At 40.6% G+C, this 24,504-nt stretch overlaps 1 protein-coding gene across 1 annotated transcript in view; it reads right to left on the reverse strand.

Annotated features, from left to right (window-relative positions):
• myo10l1 (myosin X, like 1) overlaps positions 1 to 10,731 on the reverse strand; it is an 86,146-nt gene extending 75,415 nt beyond the window's left edge. Inside the window, exon 1 of the mRNA XM_055160787.1 lies at positions 10,552 to 10,731. Within this exon, the coding sequence (XP_055016762.1) occupies positions 10,552 to 10,731 (180 nt within the window). The remainder of the gene's footprint in view (positions 1 to 10,551) is intronic.
• Between the last annotated feature and the right edge of the window lie 13,773 nt (positions 10,732 to 24,504).

Consider the following 24,504-nt stretch of genomic DNA (forward strand, 5'->3'; position numbering starts at 1 on the left):
CTCCCAAACTGAAGGGGGCGCTGTGGGCAACAATAGATTTAATTTCATTACACACTGCTTTTCACTCTAACAAACAGCAGATTTTAATTTAGGCCTATGTGTTCGGAAAGAAAATATGCAAAAAGTACATCATACTCAACGCATGTTAGTATAGGGGGTAAATGAAAACTGAAATTTTCTGCACACTCAGTCCTCAAAAAACTGGACAATTACTCAAACCATGCATGAACTAATGAAAATACAACTCTGAGTCAGATAATAATGATGAGGGAACACTGGTATAACATGAAAAATTCTAGTACAGTACAGTCATTAAAAACTTTAGTGCAGTATGTGTTAAAAAATACTACAGTATGTCCCCTTTAAATGAATTTGAACCTCAACTATTTTGCTTATATTAGGAAAGAAAACCAAAATATCAATGTCCATATTGGGTTATTAGGTATCTAGCAAGTACTAATATATATGTATGTATGTATGGCTCTTGGTTAGGTCATATAAATGCTAATTTAATAGAGTTACAACTACAAGTCCCAGGAGAGTGAGACCCTCTGTATGTGCGGGACAAAAATCACAATGTACGTTTGCCTCAGTATCAATATGTCAGCTTGATGGAGAAGTCGGCGACCATTTTGAAGTATGGACCAGTTGTAGGGGGAAGAAAATCAGTACAGTAAAGTAAGTATTGAAATTTTGGATATGCTAATTATACTGGCTTACCTATACTATACTGGCTAGCCCAGTATTAATCAGTCATTGCTGTAAATGTGTGGACGTATTGTGCTTGTGTGGATCTTTATGTTATAATTAGCACATTTTAAATCACAATATTCATCAAAAACAACGTACTAAAAGAACAAAGTCTGCCAAGTTCCACGTTAGAAAACTGTGGTGCCCAATGACTTCACTGTAAACATCAAAACAACAACAAAGAGTGGTGCAGCTGTCGGCCCCTCCTGTGGATACCTGCACCATCACACTAAGGATGCACACACAATAATATAACACTAATAATAATATTTACAGTACGTGTGTATTGTAGGGCTGCTCAATTATGGAAAAAATCATTATCATGATTATTATTTTGGTCAATACTGAAATCACAGTTATTCAAATTATATTTTTTTAGTTACACAATGCATTTATTCAGCATTTCTCTCTCAAAAAAAACCTAAACTTTCAAACTGAAAATAAATATAGGCTACAAATATGAATCTTAGAGCAGTTTTGCGATGTATAAAACATAAAATGAATATAAAATATACTTTTAACATGAAATAAGGCAGAGAAAAACATAAAAATATACAAAATAAACTATATATCCAGCTGTTCTACAATCTCTACGTTTAAAAAATTAAATACATATACTTATTTATATAAAAATTACCCCAAAATAAACTTTTTAAGCTTAAATTTTTTCAACTTAATTATATGAGTTTGGAGAGCATTTCACATACAAATCGAAATCATGATCAAAATTTGATTAACTGCACAGCCTTAGCATATTGTGTACTTATCTGGATCCAAATATGTAAACATGACTTATATCATTTTATTCTCATCTGTAATGTCTCATATAAACTAAAACTACATCTTGTTCCTGTGACATTTGGTGGTTGGCTGCTCCTCTGCTCCTGCCTGCAGTTGAGGACATTTTCTTGACTCATTTCTCCTCAGACAGATCGTGGAGCAGGAGATGGGCAGGTCTGTGGTTCTGAAGTATGACTGATACACCGACATAGCGACGTACTGCAGTGATACAGAGAGACCATGACCCTGTTCACACAGACTGATGAAGAGGCAATGTTATCTTTGATTTAGTCCTTCGACCTCCATTTAGACCTGGTTTAGTCCTGGTTTAGACCTGTATAGTCTTGGTATAGACTTCTTTTAGTTCTGATATAGTTCTTTTAAATCCTCGTTTAAACTACAGTCTTAGTTAAGTCCCTAGGCTAAATATGAAAGTCGTTTAGTCCTAATTTAGTTCTAAGATTTAGTCTTGCTGTAGGCCTGGTTCAGTCCTGGTTTTAGACCGGGTTTAGTCCTGGTTCAGTCCTGGTTTAAACCTGGTTTAGTTCATGTTTAACCTGTTTTAGATTTGATTTGTTCCTGTCTATTTTTGGTGTAATCCTAGTGTAGGCCTTAATCCCTAGTTAGTTATACAACCTGGTTTAGTCCTGGTTTAGTCCTGGTTTAGACCTGACTTAGACCTGGTTTAGACCTGATTTAGACATGATTTAGACCTGATTTAGACATGGTTTAGACCTGTATAGTTTTGTTATAGACTTGTTTCCTTTTAAATCCTCGTTTAAACTACAGTCTTAGTTAAGTCCCCAGACCGAGTATGAAACTGGTTTAATCCTAATTTAGTTATGGCGTTTAGTCTTGTTGTAAACCTGGTTCAGTCCTGGTTTAGACCTTATTTAGTACATGTTTAGCCTGTTCTAGATTTGATTTGCTCCTGTCTATTTTTGGTGTAATCCTAGTGTAGTCCTTAATCCCTATTTTGTTATACAATTTGGTTTAGACCTGGTTTAGTCCTGGTTTATTCCTGGTTTAGTCTTGGTTTGGTCCTCGTTCAATCCTGATTTAGACCTGGTTTAGACCTCGTTTAGTCCTGGTTTAGTTCTGGTTTAGACCTTGTTTAGTACACGTTTAGCCTGTTTTAGGTTTGATTTGTTCCTGTCTATTTTTGGTGTAATCCTGGTGTCGTCCTTAATCCCACCCTGGTTTAGACGTGGTTTAGTCCTGGTTTAGTCCTGATTTGCCCCTGGTTTAGTCCTGCATTAGTAGTGCATTAGTCCTCCGTAACCATGAGCACAGCATGTCTGAAAAGCATTTTGGTGAGAGTGTCTGGCTTTGGGCTACAGACTGGTTATTATGGAGCTCTGAGAATCAATGCAACAATCAATATATCAAATGGACAGGACTGACAAGTGGAGCAGACAAAGACCGAGGCCTCTGACTGCTGCTATGTGCTTTTATCATCCAATGTGTTATTTAAAAGAAATTTTGTGTTATTTTAAAAGAAAATTGTGTGTTAATTAGCAGTTTTCTGTTTTAACTTAAGTGGCTTTTGATTGTATGAATTGATAAATGTACAATATTCTGAAACTGGGATATTGTACAAAATAAAGTGTAATTAGAGTTGGAATTTTGATTTTTTTAAATTACATACTGTGTGTAGAAATGAGTTAATGTGTTCAAATCAAATACAGCTTTTTATTTATTCTTAATTAGAAAAATACTGGACATGATAGACAAGTTGTGCATGTTATAATTTGGTGTTTTGTTTCTGAAATCCAGTTATGTCTGCAGGTTAAAGGTGCATTACTTAACTTTTTTGGTTGTGGATCATTCTTGTTTCTATGGAGATGTCATTACTCTGCCCATATGTTCCACAGTCTGACATTAAACAGCTCCACATTGCATTTATTTAATTACAGGTGGTTTTATAGCTCAAAAATACTTAGAAAAACAACATTCTGACTGTGAGCAGGATCGCCTCTCCACAGATCTGACCTGCAACTTGGTCTGGTTTAGTCTCCATGAAGATAGAAAGGTTTAATGCCATACTGTGAAACATTTCAGACAATGGAGCATACAAAGAGGAATGGATAAAAGGAGCCAGAAACATGATGAAACATTTTGATGGTATAACACAAGAGGAGTGAAACAAAACAGAACAAGTTTACCAAACTCTCCATCTCACTCCAAATCACTAAATCCATTGAATTCTTCATCCTCTGTGTCACTTTTGAGCAACTTCATGACCTCCAGAGGTAAACAGAGCGCTGCTTCCTCTTCTGTGTAGCTGTACTCAGACTCAGCATCAGTTCCAGTTAGAATTATTCCGGCCTTTCTGAATCCTGACAGGATGATTTTGGTTGTCATTAAAGTCCAGGCTTTTTTGATCCATCCAGTGACTTCCAGGAAAGTTTCATGGTGCACCCTCCCGGTGTCACAAGTTTCTCGCTCACTCCAAACTTTGTTTCTCCTGCTCGATTTCCGTTTTTGGTTGCATATTTCACTACTTGCAGCTTGTAATCTGCAGAATATGATTTTCTTTTTGGAGGCATTTGTGTTCAGTCTTCTCAGTTGTCTTTCAGTGTTATAGAAGTAATGGTGTGATCGACTGACATGATACAGACAGGACAGAGGCTCTTTCTGCAGGAGACGTGCGCAGTAGAGCCAAGTAAGAGTGGTACAGGAGTAACAGGAGCAGCAGATACTGACACACAAGCCTAGAGCACCCTCTCGAGGCTGTCAGTGTGAAAATTTCATTGCACCGGCATATAAATCACAGGACCACCCAAACCATGGAAAAAAATTTAAAAACTTATAGTCCAAAAAATACAGTATGATGTATAATGTATATTGTGTAACATATTTTGTTGTGTGGACATCTCCTATGGCTCACTTTTGGATTGGCTGACCCATCAGTGGGCAGAAGGTTTATATGGGAAGATGAACTTCACTAACTGAAACGCTGTCATTCATTAAAAGCAATTTGGGAGCAAGTGCACAGGCTTTGTCTCACTTCCTACCATTTATACAGTTTCTTTAAAGATGGGCATGGCACAAATAACTCTAAAAGTAAACATTTGAACCCTCGAGACATCAAAATTACAGTGATTGTGTCGAACGATTCATTCATATATTTTTACTACACAAATTGATGGAGGTTGCAGCCAATCCCAGACACTTCAGCCTCAGAACCGGCTCGTAATTGCAGGTTTAACGCTTAGCGCTTAGACGCAGCCCTGATAGACAACCAACCCTGACTCGTTCACTGTGGGAGCTCACGTTCACTCGTCTTAAATGCACGCTGTCTGAAGTGTGATGATAGCTGCTTTACATTAGACACATTAGCAAGCGAGCGGCAGAGTTGTTAGCAGTTTGCCTCACAACATCATGGTCCCATGTGTATTTTCTGAGCCCAACCCTTGTATAAAACCTATTTTTATTTCCTATTCTTGCTTTATTTTGCTTATAAATCCGTATATTTGTACTGTATCATGTATCACAAATGTTTTATATTTGGAACTTTAATTATTTTGGCTTTATCACTGTTTATTTTTGCTTTGATTCTGTGTGTAGTTCTGAGTATGACCGTTTCCCCATCTAACCTACAACATTTACAGTAAGATAATTTATCCAGCTATCTACTCTTGGCTGTGAACCTATAGCTCAAGATCTGCTCACCCTCGTACCTGAGCAGCCAACTCCTTCTACATTCTGTTAGACTCCAGAAAGAACTTGACTTGGACAACAGAGGGTGAAAAACCTCCATCCAAACTTGAGACAATCCCCGTCATTGTTGTCAATATAGTCCATTTAAGTCCTGATTTAAACTACAGCCTTAAATCGGACATAAACTGTGTGATTTTTGGCCCTTTTTGAGCCGATTTTTAACTCATGTGACTCTTTTTGGGTTCGGGATAACAAGAACTGATTAATACTTACAACCAGCTCCCGATCGGCAATTGTAAATTGCCAGAATATCAAACCTGTTTACAATCCAGTCGTGAGGGTTTTGCACTGTTGAAGTCGTTCATACAGTGTGAGAACATCAATCGTGAGCTGTGAACTTTTAAACCCTGCGATTTGGTTGTACGGTTTGAGCTGGGGCTGAGTGAAACTATCGAAAATCGTGTACGTCTGGCATTAGTCAAATACTCAGACTGAATATAGAACTGGTTTAGTCCTAGTTTAGTTCTGGGCTTTAGTCTTGTTTTAGACTTAGATGGTCTAAAATGGATCTGGTTAATACCTGGTTTAGTTCAGGTTTACTCCTGGTTTAGACCTAGATAATCTTGGTTTAGTTCTATTCAATGCTGTTTTTACCAAATCTGACCCTGTCCTGGTTTAGGTCCGATTTAAATCTGCTAGTTCACATTTAGTCCTGGTTTAGAACTGGTTTTGTCCTTGTTTATTTAAGTAAACAACTTGAGACAATTCCATCATTGTCACTAATTGCAAATAAGTAATAGCTTTGATTGTTGATTATGTAAAAATCCATGCCGTTTCTCACTCTTTTATTTCGATTTTTCTCCTTTTTTATGTGTGAATGGAGTCTGCGTCTCTCTGACTGGTTAATCCGCCTGTCAATCACAACTGCTGAAATCAGAGAGTCTTTGTCAAGTTTTTTCAAAGCATTTGGTTCTGGCTGGACAGGTACGTCACCCCTGTTGCACTGAAGGATGGGTCAAATACAGAAAACAATACCATTTGTCATAGACTGGGCAATAGGGTGATAAAAATCAAATGGTGATCTTGTTCTGCTATTTTAGTCAAAACATCAAATTATGATCCACAAAATTTTCCCTTGAATGCAGCTCTATGCTCAAACGCAGACCTTTTCCCACTTTAACCTACAGATACTTGCAGCTCAAGACATTAACATTCCCTGTGGATGTGGCATTAACTATAGGCACTGCTCTGTCTGAAGACTTTAACCTGAGCTTTGTTTTAACACAGTCTGATCATAAAAACGACGGGTGATCTGATTTGTGCTGTTGAACAATTCCCTCTCGAATAACATCAATCTGCATCAGCCAACAGTGACACGCTCCCCTTTTTGTTGAAAATTAAACTCCTACACATTAAATCTGTTTCGTATTTTGCAGATGATCTAAAAAGTTATTTGTCTGTGTCTGCTAATGGTAAATGCTGAACATTACGCCCTAGAAATACACGCAGTACTCCCCCAGCGTCATGTCACTGCGATGTATAAATTGGTCAGCCTCAAGTCATGCTCTGATTAAGTGACAGCTGGATTAGAGTAAATGCAAAAGTGTGAATTTTCAGAAGAAGTGGATGACGGATCAAACGTAGATGACTAAGCTCACATGAATCGTGATAAAATTGTGATCTGGCACCAACATTTTGCCTAAAAAATATCATGTAAAAGTTAAACCGAGCACTCATGCATGCCTGAATAAATTGAAATACAACTCTGATTAAGCTAATGATGAGGGAACACTGTTACAACATGATTAAACGCTCGTTAAATCAATTAGACACAATTTTATGTCTCCTTAAACAACTGAATCAGGCGAACAGCATTCACTTTTCATAACCAAAATGATCCTGATCTTCCAAAAACACAAATCACACAATGGACACTCAAAAAACAGCTTGACATCATTCAGTGAAGATACATTTAAAGGTCCTATATTACACAAAATTGACTCTTGTGAGCTTTAAGTCATGTTGTAATGTTAACTAGGGATGTAACAATAAGCAAAATACCATGATATCTTATCGTCAAAAGTCTCAAACTAATATTATGGATAGACAATATATCGAATTATAAGTTCCTTTGCTTAAATGCATGATTTTACAGTAGCAACAGCTTATGAACATCAGAAACTACATAGTCCATGATTCATTTCAAGTGCAGACAACATGAAGAAATATGTTTTTTACTTGAATTCTTCTGATTATGACAGATCCCAAAATGTTGTCAAGGTATTTTAAAAGCAAAAATTGTCCCATTTACAATTATATTAACCTCAAATTAATATCACAATAAATATCTTGCTGTGAGATGCATATTGTGATAATATCGTACCTGAGAGATTTGGATATTGTTACATCCCTAATGTTAACTCCACCAAAAAACATAACCAGAGTTCTGTTTTGTTTCATTCACACATGTTTGAGTAACCGTGGTTTATAGTCTGTCTACTAGCCTAATTCATCAGACGTTTTCACTTCGTGGAAACTGTCTGACCTCGCAGCATTAGGATTTGTTCACTTGACGGTAGGTGGGTACTTTTTTTATTTAGCCAATCGTTGCTATTTGGTCGTGACGTATGTAATGCACCAAATCCTGTAGGAAGAAGGAAAATTCACCAAACATTCTCTTTGTTCCTGCTCTAAATCTTCGATCTCGGGAATCGTTGCCAACACATAATGTCTGTCTTCGTCTACATCCATCTCGACCTCTTTGTTTACTGTTGTGCTGTATCACAAAAGGGACCCAGACAGGCGCTTAAGTTTGACGTCATGGCTTCACAGCTCTTCGCTGATTGGCCGGTGCACAGTCTACAACTTCCGGGGTTCTTGCAAACGGTCTAGTAGTGTATTCTGATTCCTGACCTAGTTGCTGGAGAGAAATGAAATTGAATGGAGGCATTAAGTCTGTCTACATCTCCAAAACTCAAAATGCTCTGTTCCATCTTGTGATGTTGCGCAGTTTTCAAGTTAACAGCTACCATTTACCTGTAATTCAGTAGAGATTGGCAATTTTTTTGAGGCTGAAGTGAAGGTGTATGTAGTTTGAAAACTGAAAAAAAAAAAAGTGCTTTCTGTTTGAGCTCATCTGATGAACTCAGCCTAAATATGCAAGGTTTTTGTGAATGAAACAAAACACAGCTCCAGGTATGTTTGTGATGAGAAAACAACATTACAACATACTGTAGATAAAGAAAACGATATACGATATACTGTAGATCCTTTGACATACAAGCTCTGAATTCGTACCAAAACACAAATCACACAACACACTCTAGCTCCGGCTGTTCAACACAAAATGGTCTGACATCATATAGCCCACTGCCCGTATATGAGAGACATTTAAAGCCATATCAGATTAACTGGGGGAGGGGGGTAAGGAGCTTGTGTGGAAGGGGCGGATACTGTGAACGAGAGGGGGGACCATGTGGACACAAATCAGCACTTAACAAAACTGGCAGATGGAATGGTGTCTTGCTAATATACAGCGCTATAGTGATTACATAGGCCTACGAGAACATGCGATGGCGAGTACGATTTGGTAAAAATGTCCAAATTGTGATTTTTTTTCAGACAAGCATGGAGATTGAGGTCAGATTTCCATTTTGTGCTGGGATTCTGTTCAAAGTTCACATTTTAAACACATTCAGATGAATTAGGAATAGTGTTTTGCAAAGGAGTCAGCTCTTTTGGATGGTTCCTTGAAGGTGCACTGCATAACTTTTCTGGTGGTGGGTCCCGTACCTGTTTGTCTCCATGGAGATGTTATTGATTTTCCTGGAATGTTCCACAGTATGACATTAAACAGCTCTATCTTAAATGTATGAAATCACAGGTGGTTTTACTGCTCGAAATACCTAGAAAAACATGTATTCTGACTGTGAGCGGGGTTGCCTCTCCACAGATCAGACCTATAAGTTGATCTTCATGAAGATAGAAAGGTTTAATGCCATACTGTGAAACATTCCAGACAATGAATGGTTGGAAACTGGTTTATTTTTAATCTTATTAAAAGAACCAGGTATTTTTCTTTCTTTTTTATGTATTTATGCAGGCACCACCTAATGCCTCCGGTCAGTTTCATTTCTTTCCAGCAACTAGGTCAGGAATTGGAATACACCAAATGGTTCACAAAAACCCCATAAGTGGGAGTCCAGTCACCAGCCAATCAGCGAAGAGCCATATATTCTGTGTTGGCAACGATTCCCGAGATCGAGGATTTAAAGTCAGAACAAAGAGAATGTTTGGTAAATTTTATCAAGAGGAAAGACATTATTGCCCTTCTTCCTACGGGATTTGGAAAAAGCTTAATATACCAGTTAGCCCCGTTAGAGGCAAATTACATACGTCACGACCAAATTAATAGCAGCGATTGGTTAAATTAAAAAAGTACCTGTCTAGCATCGAGCGAACGAATCCTAATGCTGCAAGGTCAGACGGTTTCCACAAAGTGAAACCAGCTGATGAATCAGGCTATGTTTTTACACTCATTAACACTAAACCAGCACAAGACTCAGCACAGAAGCAGAGTAAGCACCACCAATGAGTGCTTTATGCACAAAAAAACATATTTGGCCTCATAATAACAGTTTGTTTAAAAAAAAAAATGTTTTATGGTAGTGTCAATGGACACACTTCCACTCTCAGTTAGAACCATTTTCAACAAATCTAAGCCTCTGTCGTTTCTCTCTGCGATTAGTTTGTAAATAAAATGAGTTAGCACATTGGCTTCTGTTATAATGTAGACAGATTTTTGAAACGAACAGATCCCAAAGATTCGGACCCAATAAAGAAGCAGAAAGTCCCACCACTAGCAAAGAGCAAATAGCCCAAACTAGTAAAAGAATCACATTACAAACCTGAAATACAGGGATATCAGTCTTTATGCAGATTAAAACAAGATATTTAGTTGTTTATGGCTAAAAAAATGCTAATTGCGTTCATTCATATTGCGAATTCGATGCAATTGCGATTCATTTTGCAGCTCTAACACGCAATGGTAATAAATATAGCATTTTTCCAACCAGGCTAGCTAGACACCTCTTTACCAATATCATTTCTTGCTCCATTCTGTCAACGATCCAAGTCTACAGGCCCCTCTTCCTCCTCTTTAAGCCCCAAAACGAGCTCCACTCCCCGCGTAAAGCCTGGCCCATTCCCCTTATCCACTGTCTGGTTCCTCGCTGCGACCCACCTGCCCCATGATCCAATCCCACTCCCATGTAGCCACAAGAAACACCAGCATATTGTTAACAGATTGTGGTTAATCCAGCTGCACTGCCGCTGTCAGCTCTCGTTTGGCCAATTTACTTCGATTGCGTAGAATGCGTAAAGCCATTTCGCAATAAAACGTGAAATTTGCCGGATTTTGGGGGTGTGGGACGCGTGGTACTCGATGGAATTTTTAGACAACACCTGGGCCAGAGCCTGCGAGGTGACTAAGGAAATCAAACCGGCATCTGCAGCATCCAACCCCGCGTCGCTACCCATTTTTACGCGTGAGATGTGGAGCGATTGAAAACGTTTATTTGTGTCATAAATAAAGCTTACCTCCGTGAAAAATGACTCCATGTCGCAGGTTCACCCCGCTGTGTGCAAAAAGCAATCGCCTCTGCTCTTCGTCGTGGATGTAGCGGTCCGTCTGTGTCCCCTCCGCCGCCTTCCCATTCACCTCCTCCCCGGTCCGATCACGCTGTCCCGTCACACCCGGGTAACACAACGTCCCCACGCCGCGTTCATGGAAACTGTAGCATCCAAAAGCGTTTCGAGTGGAGAGACGGGGCGACAGAATGGATGGAGCAGTCGCTTTTACGCACCGGCTCGGTTCGCCTTCCTTCTCCTCCGCCAATAGACTACCTGCTCCACCGCGCTCCGCTCCTCTTGCAGGCTGCCAGGGCACACACCCACCCACACGCACGCACGCACGCACACGCACACAAACGCGCGGAGGAGAGGAGGAGAGGAGGAGAGGATGTAGGTCAGTGTGTTTTTGACGTTTTCGGTTCGGTTGTGTGTGGTTGGTTGGATTCAGGAGGGAGACATCTGCCCGGTTGTGCTGTGCTGTGGTGTAGTGTGCTGTGGCGTGCTGTGGTGTGGCGTGCTCCCTTCAGTCCAGGTGCTGTTGCTGATTGAACCCAGAGGAAATGGTGGAGGACAAGCGGATTAACGCGTAACGAAAGAAATGATGTGGTCTTATTTTAGCATTTGAAACAGGGACACTTGTGGTTTAGACTTTGGATGTTAAAGGTCCTGTGTTACGCAAGATTCAGTCTAAATGTGCAGGGTTTTGAATGTTAAAAAAATGGAAATCAACAAGGGACACTGTCAGGTCAAGTTAAAGGTCAGATCAGAGGAAAGAGGATCCACTCACTCTATACTGGCAAAGTATTTCTGAGTAATTAAAAAAATGTTATTCATTCATTCATTCATTTTCTTCTGCTTTATCCAGAGTCAGGTTCTGGAGGCAGCAGTCTGAGCAGGGAGGCACACACTTCCCTTTCCAAACACACTTCCTCCAGCTCCTCTGGGAGGATCCGAGGCATTCCCAGGTCAGCCAAGAGATATAGTTCCTCCAGAGTGTCCTGGGTCTTCCCTGGAGCTTCCTGTGGCTTGTGCCTGGATCAGGGGAGGGAGGCATCCAGCAGGCATCTTCGAACTCCTCCCGATTGATCCAGGCACAAGAGACATAGTCCCTCCAGCACGTCCTGGGTCTTACCCAGGGCGTCCTGTGTCTTGTGTCTGGAACACATCTGCAGGGAGACGTCCAGCAGGCATCAGTGAGCTCCTCCCAAATGACTGAGCCCCTCACCCTGTCTCTAAGGGAGCGCCAAGCCACCCTCACTCACCTAAGGTCATTACCCAGAACTCATGACCATAGGTAAGGGTCAGAATGTAGACTGAGCGGTAAATCAAGAGCTTTGCCTTTTGACTCAAACCACAACTGTCCAACTGAAAACAATTGAATAAATGAATTTATATGCCCAAATTTAGGCAGGTACTTTTTTTATTTAACCAATCGCTGCTATTTGGTCATGATGTATGTAATGCGCCAAATCTGGGAGGAAGAAGCGATAACGTCTTTCCCCTTGATAAAATCCACCATACAGTCTCTTTGTTCCAGGTTTAAATCCTCAATCTCGGAAATCATTGCCCACTTGATTTGGTGGCATCCCCTGCTAGTCTCCATGGAGGTATAGATACACTTAATGCCATACTGTGGAACATTCCAGGCAAAGCAATACCATCTCTGAAGACAAGTTTCATAGCGCACATTACATTTTCACTTGTGAAGTCTTCAAAAATAGGATTATTGCATGGTTCTTGCAGTGTAGTGGAGCATGGCTTTTCAAGAATAACATAAACGCTACAAGTACAATGACATAAAATAAATACACAAATTCTCTCTGCATAAACAAAGCTGGCAGAACCCACTCTGCCCACTGCACCAGGGACAATTACGGGGCATGTGGTGAGCCTCTCGTACTGTATAATTAGTGTAAATAACATGGACTGGGCCGAGGCAGGAAGTCAACCATTTTCTCCTCATGATGTCATTGTCACTTTAGTCACTCTGGTCAGATTGTGGTGTTGGAACAGTTGATGTTTTCTGAAGGTTGAAGGTTAAATCTCCTCTTCTGTTATTACACACTGTCACTGTGTCTTTGGGCAAGGCACATAAAGGCATCCATGTCTCTCTATCTCATCTTTGTGATAAATGTATAGAGTAAAATAGTTAGTAAAAGTTTGCTAATAAAGGTAGATTTTCGTGTTAAGTTAAGTTACGTAGATACTTGTTATTATACCGGATTCCTTTGAGATCTCTTGGTATGGACTACTTCCTGGAGTAACTAAAACCACTGCCACAGCCACAATGAAATCCCTTTTGAAAATAATCTGATCATTATTTTAGCCTCAGGGCTTGTGCTGTCAGCTGAACTCTCCATCCACACAAAGAAGACATGATCCTGGGCTGTAGCATTCCTATATGATCTCTGCTGGAGGGCCAAGGATAAAGATAAGTTACCACCATTTGAACTATGAGCTGAAAAATTATACAAATGAATCCAGAGCAGCAACACGAGTAGGATGTCAAGATTATTAGGTTAACTGATAATCATGACTAAGTCCAGACTGATGTACCTCTGCCCTCCATTTCATCTCAGGCCACAACGAAACATCATCGTCCAGTCAGATTTGTTTTTCAGTGATGCGTGTTAAACAATTTCTCACCTGTCATTTTTAACAAAATCACATTTCTCTGACCTCAGATTAACAGAGTTTAGTGCTTTGCTCATTGATTCTGTAGAAATCAAAAATTTTCAGTCCCTTGTGATATTTTTTTTCCTGGTAAGCAGTCATATTTGTTTTAATATGGACAGGCTGTGCATTTCACTGATGGGCTAATCCACCTGTCAATCATGCCTATCTCTGTAAAGTACTGAAGAAGTGTTCTTATACTCATACTTGATATCAGACTGTGAATAAAATTAAATTAATACTTTCATAGTTGTTTGGTCATGGTGTCAGTAATCGTTAATTATCGTTAAATCACAATAAATTTATTAATTAATTAAACTCTAATAGAATTCCCTGGTGATGTGAATATGTTTTTAGTGGGGTAAAGTGAATTGGGGTGCTGTGTTTTTTGAGTGAGTGGGATGCCAGGTGCAGTGGAGGAGTTCAGCTTTGTGCAGGGGTAGAGGGAGCAGTCTCTTGGGGAGAGGGCCTATTGTACAGAGCAGGCCTAGAGCTATAGAGGCCCTTGCTCCCATCTGTGGTGATAGTGGAGGTATTATAGAGCGCTGTGTTCCATCTTCATCACAGGGATGGGGAAAAAAACAGCCCCAAGCATGTACGATTGTTTTGTCTGTTACAGTTTTGAATTCATAGTTGGTATACCAGTAAATGTGTAAAGTATAGTATATTTATATATAGTATCTTAAAACTAAAGAACCAATCTGAATATCTGTTCTAGATGCTTTGCATTGTAACTATTAAGGTATTGCTCAATTGTCCATTTTCCATTAGTCCCTATTTAGTTATACATGACTTTTCCTGGTACAATTCAGTCAGGCATTCCCCTTTGGTGCCTCCTTCTCAGTCCTGGTACAGAACTGTATGTGGTGCTCTTCCCTTTAGTGTTTGAAGAGAGGTCCTGACCGAGGCCATTTGGAGATGGGTCCCTGGGTGCTCTAATGTAATTGCCCACTAGCCCTGCAGGTACATTTCTCTATGAAGACATCATTTATACCTTAACAAATACAGAACATATATGTTTTGTTTCCCAATAAAGGTTCTTTTAACAGAAAGTATGTTGTTTACACCTTCACATGTTTCAGATACTGTATCTTCTGTTTTGCACCTGATGTACACAGTCCCACTTCTCCAGGACAGCAGACCAGATCCTTGAAAGTTGATAGGCCAACTCATCCCTGTTTACTGTCCTGTGGGCGGATCTCAATAACCTCCTTAATCTAACGTTTGTCAGATCCACTATTTCCCTAATGCAGGCAGGAAAATGAGCCGAAATCTGTGTAAATCAGCCACAAGACACATCACTGTAACATCACGTGACCCATCTGAAGAAGGATGCACATGGCATCCAAAAGATGTCAAAGTATATGCAAACAACACACTGGTTTGTTAAAAAGAACTTTTATTTTGAAATAATATTAGAATACTGAAATGAACCTCTGAATGTTTGGTGCCCTAGGAAATGTCAGGGCAATGCACTGTTCAGTAACACAAGTGTTTGTGAGCAGCACACAGGAAGTCTTGGATCTGATGACTTCATTTGGGGGAATATCCCCAATATAAAAATATTCATAACATCTACAGAAAATATCATCTCAGTATTTGGAAGAAAGAATACTTAAGCAACAGATTTGAAGCCGCATGCATCTTCTGAAAGAAAAAAAAAAAAGAGCTGCACTGTATTGAGCACTGAGTTAGTGCCCAGACTGTCTGCAGGCTGTGAAGAAATGGGTTATGGGAACTGTGTGTGTGTGAGGATGGGTCTAATAACAAAGACAGGAAGTACAGTATCAGATGTGGAATTTTTAATAGGAATGTGGCTTTATGGATGATTATAAGGATGAGGGCACGGCTCCATCGCTCAACCCACTCTAAACTATAGATCAAGAGCATATCGCAAGTCTGAAGAATACAGTATGTTATGAATTACATCCAGGTCAATTTTGTTCAACCAACACTAATAAAGAGCAAATTAAAGGGCCCATACTATTTTATGATCGATGTTATAATGTTGTTTCCTCATCACAAACAGACGTGGAGTTGTGTTTTGTTTCATTCACACATGGTAACACATTCTAACATGGCTTAAAGCTCACAAGAGTCAATGTTGTGTGATCTTGGACCTTTAAAGAACAATAAATTACATGGAAAACTTGAATAAAAAATAAAATCATAATAATAATTTCACCAGTACAGCTGATGGACTTCCAGGATGCCATCTCTGCAGCCCACATGCATTAGTCTGTCCAGGCCAAACAAAGTCAATGGTGCAGACAGCTCACATGTGGACGGTCCCTGGGGGAGAAGCAGGGGGCGCTGTGGGGGCGGGGGGCTGCTGGTAATTACAGGACTAAAAGGCTTTGACCACAGAGGACTTCTCAACTAACACGGGGACTCACACATGCTTACACAAACACACACACACACAAATACACAAGAAATATTCACTTCACATTCCCATGAAAACTCAGGGTTCAAGGGCCTGTACATGCTTTTCTTGAGGTCAAAATAAGTCCACTGTGTGCTGCATCTAATTATTATAAAGCGCGTTAGTGTTTGAGTCTGAGTGAGTGTCTGAGGAAGTGCGCATTAGCATGCTAGTTGTTGTCAGCTACTGGTCACAAACGCCGCTCTGGAGAGTTGTGAAAAGTGCTTCTAAATTCATCTTGGTAAATAATTTGAATGTTAGGAATGCCTTAAGAAAGTGAGGAATAAATTAACTAGATCTGTTTTTTTAATTTTCAAGACAATGGACAATGGAATTTTAGGACCTGTTTACACAAGAACGCTTGCGGGTAAAAATGACAAAATATTTTATCGGATGTGCCTTTCGTTTAGACGGTGGGGGCGTTTTTGGGGCTTAAAAACACAAAAATGTGAAACCACCCTCCAGAGTGGAAAAGTTGAATACGCTCTGCTGTAGCGTTTCCGTCTACACTGCCCAAGACGCAAAACTCTGCTCAGATCTGTTCACGTCGCCGCGTACAGTACACACAGAAACCTGGCATGCATACTCAATCAAATTCCACACACTTTTGCGTCACCGTATGCACGCAGATTTCCTCCCGAAAACGCTCGTCTAAACGCAGAATAAAAAGTGAAGACGTGATGCCGTCTTCTGTTCAGACTGTCATCATATGAACGTAGTCTTAGTGCTGATCCTTTTCTGTTGTCTATCTATGTCATAATGTTGTTTCCTCATCACAAACAGACCTGGAGTTGTGTTTTGTTTCATTCACACATGTTTAACACACAAAGCCTCAAACAGAAAACACTTTGTTCCACCTTGTGATGTCATGTGGTAATACAGGAAGGGCTCCACTGTGTTTTCAAACTCCATCCACCTTCACTCGGATCAATATGATGATTTCAAATCTGCGTTAACATCACAAGGTGGAACAGAGCATTTTGAGCTTTGGAGATGTACAGACTAATAATAAAGAGTTACTCAAGCATGTGTGAATGAAACAAAACACAAATCCAGGTCTGCTTTTGAGGAGGTAAAATCATTATCTATTAACATGGCTAAAAGTTCACAAGAGTCAATTTTGCGTAATATAAGACCTTTACAAAATTTTATTTACGTTCCAGTCTTATGTTTTGGCTAATGGGACAAATTTACTGGAAATCTACCCAGAGAGAACTTGCAAACTCCACACAAACTGAGAATCAAACCTGGGACCTTATTACTGTGAGTTTAGAGTCTTATCTGCTCTGCTGAATGGCTGTTGTTTGTACAGGTAAAGTGGGTGAAGTGTCTTGCCCAAGGACACAACAGTATGCTTTGATTGCCTATAGCAAGGATTGAACTATGTCTGTCTTATGATTTATAGTGAAAAAATACACTCAGAGGTTGAGTTCACAGTCTAGAACTAAAATTAAGAACCAAACCAGAACTAGACCAGGACTAGACCAGAACCAGAGTCTACATCAGGACTACACCCAGCTCAAACCGGGATTAAACCGAGACAAATATGAACACACTCTTGAATAATTTGATATAGAACTGAAATGTTGTTACCTTTTAGAAGAAATACTTAAATATATGTTGTATTAAATAAAGAATATATACAAACCCTTAAATAGATAGCTGTCTTCCTTCTGTACTTGAGCCAATCCAATCCACTGGTGTGTGCACATCATCTGTTGCATTACTGATTCCCATCCGTCATAATGTCACACACTATCAGCTTTACGGGTGTGGTGAGGCCGTAAATCCGCCGTCTTTTATGACCCTCACAGTCCAGTCCTATTGTCCTTTATGCACACTACATGTTTAGGATGCTCTGAGAGGCACACTCCAGACTACAGACACCAGTAAAAGCAAAGCATGACAGAGAAAGTGTGGAAATCAGAGAGAGAAGATAAGAAGATGAAGAGGAATCATTTGTAAACATGTGCTTTTACTGAACACGAAGAAGGCATCCATATTGTAATTTAAAGGGACAGTTCAGCATTTTGGACATAGGACCTCATTTCCTCATTAGCCAGAATGTTGGAGACGTGTGGAGACACTTTTTTTAAATATTCCATTCAGTCGCTAGTGCTAGGCTAGTGCATGTCAATGGCCATAGTTATCCTGCTACTAAAAACAGTCTTACCCACTCTACAAAACACCCGAAGCAAATCTATTATTACACCAGACTGTCGATGTAAATGTCTGTGTTGGTAGAATAAAGTTTGAAATTAAATTAACCTTGCATCGCATGAATTGTGTTGAGGGACTATTTTCTCATATATCAGTCCGCCGCTGTCAAGCTTTCTATCAGGAAGTACAACTCACTGCTCCTGCTCAGACACAAATCCTTCAAATGCAAGGTTGGTTTTATTTCTGAAATTATTTTGTTGACACAGACATTTACATGGACAGTCTGGTGTAATAATAGTTTTGCTTCGGGTGTTTTATGGAGTGGGTAAGACTGTTTTTAGTGGCAGGATAATTATGGCCATTGACATGCACTAGTCTAGCACCAGCGACCTCTGCAAATACAAGGACTGGATGGAATATTTTAAAAAGTGTCTCAACACGTCTCCAACACTCTGGCTCACTAGGAAATGAGGTCCTATGTCTAAAATTCCGAACTGTCCCTTTAATGTCCAAATGAGTTTCCTCCATAGGATCGCTGTTTGAGGAGCTCAGTCATAAGGGAGGAGCTCGGAGTAGAGACGCTGCTCCTCCACGTTCCACCTTGTAATGTCATGTAGCTGTAGTTTTTTGTTAAGCAGAGATTGGCAGAGATCCAAGGCTAAAATCAACCAAATGATTCTAGTGAAGCTGTATGGAGTTTAAAGACACAAGAGATAAGAACTCGGTTTAAATATGCAGGGTTTGTGTGTTAAACATGTTTGAATGAAACAAAAAAACAACTCCAGGTCTGTTTTTGATGAGGAAACAACAGTATAACATAGATCAGAAAATACCATAATACAGGCTCTTTAAACCCAGCCTTGGATCAAGAAAATGATGGAGCCTGTTATTAAAGATGTATTAATGCAAATATAATGATGACACGCAGGTTACTTACAGGCCAGATCTGTGGCGAGGGGCCCACTTTCACCCTTAGACTGCTTTTTAAGGTAGATTTTTGAGTAATAAAAGACATGAGTAATGGAATAAATACATAATATATCATTTTAATGGCACACTGTTGAACTTTCCAGGCCAAGAATCAGGCAATATCTCAATGAAGACAAGCAAGCAGCTGATTTAATAGTCTTTATACTTCCATTGAACCCTTTATATTATAGAAGCTGGATCCTAAACCTAAAGAGCAAAATGACACAAAACCAATATTCCACCACTTTACACCCAAACAAATGTAATCTTGCATAGATATAACACTATACATTAACTCAATAATTGATTTTTTTGTTAATTGTTTTCTGTTTCCCAGAGGGGTTCGTCCAATTAAGAGCGTCTGGAGAGAGATGACTTCATTCGGATTTCGCCCCTAACATCCGAACCCCCTCCCTTCCCCCAACCAGACCCTCCACCCTGTAGTTCCAGCAACAGCGGCAGCAGCAGCAGCGTACGGTACAATAGCACCCAAAGGAGAGCCCCTTCCCTGCAGACATGAGGTCATCCGCGCAGCCAGGCACCCGCTTGAATGCTAAGTCACATATTATTATTACCCGTAAGAAATACTGAAATGAAAATGTGAGCACGTGTGTATTGTGTGTTGGAGGGACAGGCTTGTTCACTGGATTAAACCAAATGAAGCTAAGCCTATCAGAGGAGATTCCATTAGCCAGATCAGTAATAACACGATTATACACAATCCCTTTAAAGACCCCCGCCAAGACCCGCTCGCAATCTGTAAACAGTGTAAACCCATACAATAGAAGACCCACTCATCAAAATGTATATTGAAATGTTTTCCAAATGTTATTTCATATTAAATGTTGTACATTTCATAGACTATAGCATTGTTTCCCCAAAGACTGGGTCACAACCCTCAGGTGGGTCAGAAGAGATTTTTTGGGGGTTGCCTTGTCACAATCTAGCCTGATTCATCAGTCGGTTTCACTTCATAGAAACCGTCTGACCTCACAGCGTTAGAATTTGTTCGCTCAATGGTAGGCGGGTACTTTTTAAATTTAATTAACCAATAGCTGTTATTTGGTTGTGACTTATGTAATGCGCTCTAACAGGGCTAACTGGTATATTAAGCTTTTCCCAAATCCCGTAGGAAGAAGGGCAATAATGTCTTTCCCCTTGATAAAATTCACCAAACATTCTCTTTGTTCCGACTTTAAATTCTCGATCTCCCGAATCGTTGACAACACAGTACATGGCTCTTCGCACATTGGCTGGTGCCCAGACTTGCATTGCGAACCGTCTAGTGCAGGGGTCTCAAACTCAGATTACCTGGGGGCCACATTAGATAAAGTCTGAGTGAGGCTGGGCCGCATTGAGTATTCGATAAATAGCGGTTGCACGGGAAAAAAAGAGAGAGAAAGAACAACATGCAACACACTTTCTTAATCTTTAATAACAGTTCAGAATATGAAAATGTATTCAGAACGTAAGTTTAAACTAATACGTCTACTCTTCTTCTTTTGCCTACTCCTTGCTGGTTGAAACCTGGCTACGCTTCATCTTGTACAGCTGAGAGATATTTGGCTTGCAGGAGGAAGCATATGAGATCCTCAGGAGAGATTGAAGATGCTCATCAGTGAGCCTTGACCTGTATTAGGTGCTTTCACACCGACAGTATTTGGTGCGCACCAAACGGTCCATTCGAACCAGAAGTGGTTAGCTCGGTTCGTTTGTGTTGGTGTGAAAGCGTCAATCGGACTCTGACCCGGACCAACTCAAGCGGACCGAGACCTCAAAAAAGAGGTGGTCTCGGTTCGCTTGAATCCGCACCTCTGGTGTGAACGCGAAACCGAGTCCAAACCATAGACAGCAGGTCCAAACAAACTATTCGAAATGCATCATGGGAGAAACGCGTCTCCTATGCCTGTAATAATGCGCTGTACGACTCCAGCGCAGTAACAGGTTGTTGTCCAGATGCAGCCGCGATTCATTTTCGAATTATTTTACCGAAAATGGCCAATACAGAGAATGTAATACACGAAGATCAGAGCAAGAACGTGCGAACGTGTGGCTCCAGAGTGAGTCAAAAATGGGGGTGTGTACTTCTGTTCAGGACCTGCACGCACAGAGAGGTCCCGGTGTTCCCCGTGATCATGTAGGAAGCAGCATTTGTTATTTTAGGCTTTAATTAACCAAATAATTTTATTATTGATTCACCTTTAAAAAATGTCCTGCTTTTAGCCTAGTGTGAGAAATACAGTCGGACTAGATCCAAACCAGAGTCCCGAACCAGCAGGAGCAGCTCCGGGCTCAGATGACGTGGAGCGGGGAGTGAAAAGCGTTTTTCCCGGGAAGAACCAAATGCGGACACCAACTAAACTGGATTCACGCTTCTGTCCGGATGCTTTGCACCACCCCAGAACCAGCCGCGGTTCTTGAGCGCGGAGGACCGGAGCAGCCCGCACAGACCTGTAGGTATAGTCCACAGAACATTCTCACTTTCCCCGCACGGAACCAGCGTGCAGATGGCGGAACGTACCCGCTCAGACCCAGTCATTGCGCACTGGTCTTGCTCACCACCGTCTGGAACCAGCACATGGAGGACAGAGCCTCCGGACCATCTGACCAACGTGCTTGTAGGACGACAGAAGACCAAGGACCAGACCCCAGCCCCGTCCTGAGGAGCTGCGCGCTACTGTGAACTCTGGGCTGGTGCGGTGAGTTTGTAGAAAGTTCTACATGTTGCTGTTTTATGAGTTCATGGTGATAAGATGAGGACGGCCCGTGGCATTAACAGGGAACATTAGTACTGGTTACTGGAGGTATCGCTGCTCTACCGGGATACAGAGGCTCCTTAATCGGACCAGTTTTGGTTCGTTTGCAGGTGTGAAAGCGGACCACACTGGAGTGTATCTGTTTCTCGTATGTCAAACATGGATGGAAGACGCTTGTTTTTGGCTCGTACTTTTTGCTAACATGTCACCAAGCCTCTGGAATAGATCACTGCAGTTTTTTCATGCTTGCATATTGACAACTGTGTTTGCCGCTGAGTGCGTGTGGATTTCGGCGACACATATGTGGAGTTTGGTCATCGGGTTGCCAGCAAGTTACGCACTGAGTGTTGAGCAGGTAAACAGACTGTCAATGTCTTTTTATTTCTTATTACCTCCTCCAATAAAGGTCCCATACTTATGAACAGGGGAATTCTGTCAGCGCCTCCTCTGCTGCTCTGATACTGTGGTTGTGGGAGCGTAAAGTGAAGTGCGCACACGTGTACCACCATGTGTGGTTTGTTTTGGTTCTTCGGTGACGCCATATGTGCACGTGTACTCTATTAACAGATCCACTTAGACTCGTTGCTTCACAACTGCTGTAAATTGAGTTTTGGGATGTAAACTGCGTTAATAATCTGTTGTGAATCTGTATGGGCACCGATTGCAGCTTCATCTGTCAGTGCGGCCCGCGGTAGGGGGGTGGGATTGTGCATACATCTACCGCACTGACATTATTCTTTGGAATTAAGTGGAGGGAGAGAGTCTGAGACCCCTGGTCTAGTGTATTCTGATTCCTGACCTAGTTGCTGGAGAGAAATGAAGCTGAGCAGAGGCACCTGGCTTGTCACCATCTGCATGTACGTTGAAATTTTAAGACATGTTTTATATAATTTCTAATCTTTTTGCAATTATTTTAGTGACTGTTCTGTTCCAATATTGCTGGTTCAGTTGAATGTTGAAAAGAAAAAGAAATGGGCTACATTTAATGTTCAAATAGAAGACTTCTGGATCCTTTTATTGCTGCTTCAATTACTGTTTTTCATTGTTTAAAACTTGAGTAATACTAATTGTTCAGAGAGATATAATCACTCAGTCAATAATAAAATATCCTCAAAAATGGTCAATAATGGTCAAATCCACCTTTATTTTGTGATTTATGAATAATGTCTATTGACTTGTGTTGCAAAGAACTACAGTATGGTTTTTATAGCTCCAAATATGGTAATTATGGCTGCAGGAATCACAGGGTCTCTCACGATTTTATAAGATTTTTTTGCATTATTTTCTTTTCTGTTATAATGTTGTTTCCACATTGAAAACATACCTGGAGTTGTATTTTGTTTCATTCACACATGTTTAACACACATCCTCCATGTAGTCCAGATGGAAAACACTCTATGCCACTTTGTGATGTCATGTGGTAATACAGGAAGTGCTCAACTGCATTTGGCACAGACTTTTATTGTACCCAAGGGGAAAATGTATTTTCACGGCCACAGAGCTCGTTTGACATATACAGCCAGCAACAAGACAGCACAACAAAGACACATTACAACAGACATTACAGTACACTCAGTGGGGCCTGTTGTTCAAAAATGTGATGGCCGAGGGGATCAAACTTCTGCCAAAGCGGGCCCTCCTGCACCTGAGCACCCTGTAGCTCTGTCCTGAGGGCAGAGGGGTGAAGTGTTCCTGTAATGGATGACTGGTAATAAAGGGTTCAAACATGTGTGAATGAAACAAAACACAACTCCAGTTATGTTTTTGAGGAGGTAACAACATTATAACATGACTTAAAGCTCACCAGAGTCAATTTTGCGTAATATAGGACCTTTAAACTGTGTGTTGCAACATAGGAAGTTACTCATTATGGCACAATAAAGGTTGTCTTATCTTAAATGTATCTTTTTTTTTTTTTTTTTTTTTTAATAATGATTCATAATAATAATAAAAAACAAACTTAAAAATCTCCCATGTGCATGTAAATTTGTCCCCTTTAAGTTAGAGTGACCAGATTTTCAAAATCAGAAACTTGGATACCCCTGGTTTTGGTAATAATAAAATTGTGAAACGGGTGCGTAATCAAGGAAAATTTTTATGCACTCGGTTCATTCATGATTCAAATGTGAGTCAGTATATAGTGAGTCAGTCATATTTTCTTTGTGTTTTGGCCTTTTCAAAGCAGCTTTTCTGTATTTTACCTAAAAAAAAATACAATTTATGCCACTTTACTGTTGGCATGGATCAAATTGGTCAAAAATAGGGACACCTGGGGCATTTCTTGTATAAAACTGAGACAAATCATTGGTTTTGGATACATGTGATGGGACATGGGGCTCAAAACTGGGACTGTCCTGGGTAAATAGGGACGTCTGGTCACCCTGCTTTAAGTAATCATGGATAGCTCTCTGGGGATGACTCCACATTATAATCGACAGTGATTGTGCAGATTGTACTAAGTTTCACTCTTGTTTTGACTCAGCTTCTCTCGTTGCACTTCCCTAAGCGTCCAGCAGATGGCGCCAACGCCCCGCATCAGAGCGCGTCCTGTGAATCATCATGGCGTCTCCGGGGGGCGGGCTTTCTGGTCAAAACATTGCTTAAGCCCGCCTTCTCCGCGCTCCGATTGGCTGCTGTCCTTGAAGCCGCTTTCTGATTGGCCGTTTCCCGCGCCACTCCCACCACCGTGACGGACGC

This window comes from Boleophthalmus pectinirostris, unplaced genomic scaffold (assembly GCF_026225935.1).
Source record: "Boleophthalmus pectinirostris isolate CB_2022bp ecotype Guang Dong unplaced genomic scaffold, ASM2622593v1 HiC_scaffold_10, whole genome shotgun sequence".
Taxonomy (NCBI): Eukaryota; Metazoa; Chordata; class Actinopteri; order Gobiiformes; family Gobiidae; genus Boleophthalmus; species Boleophthalmus pectinirostris.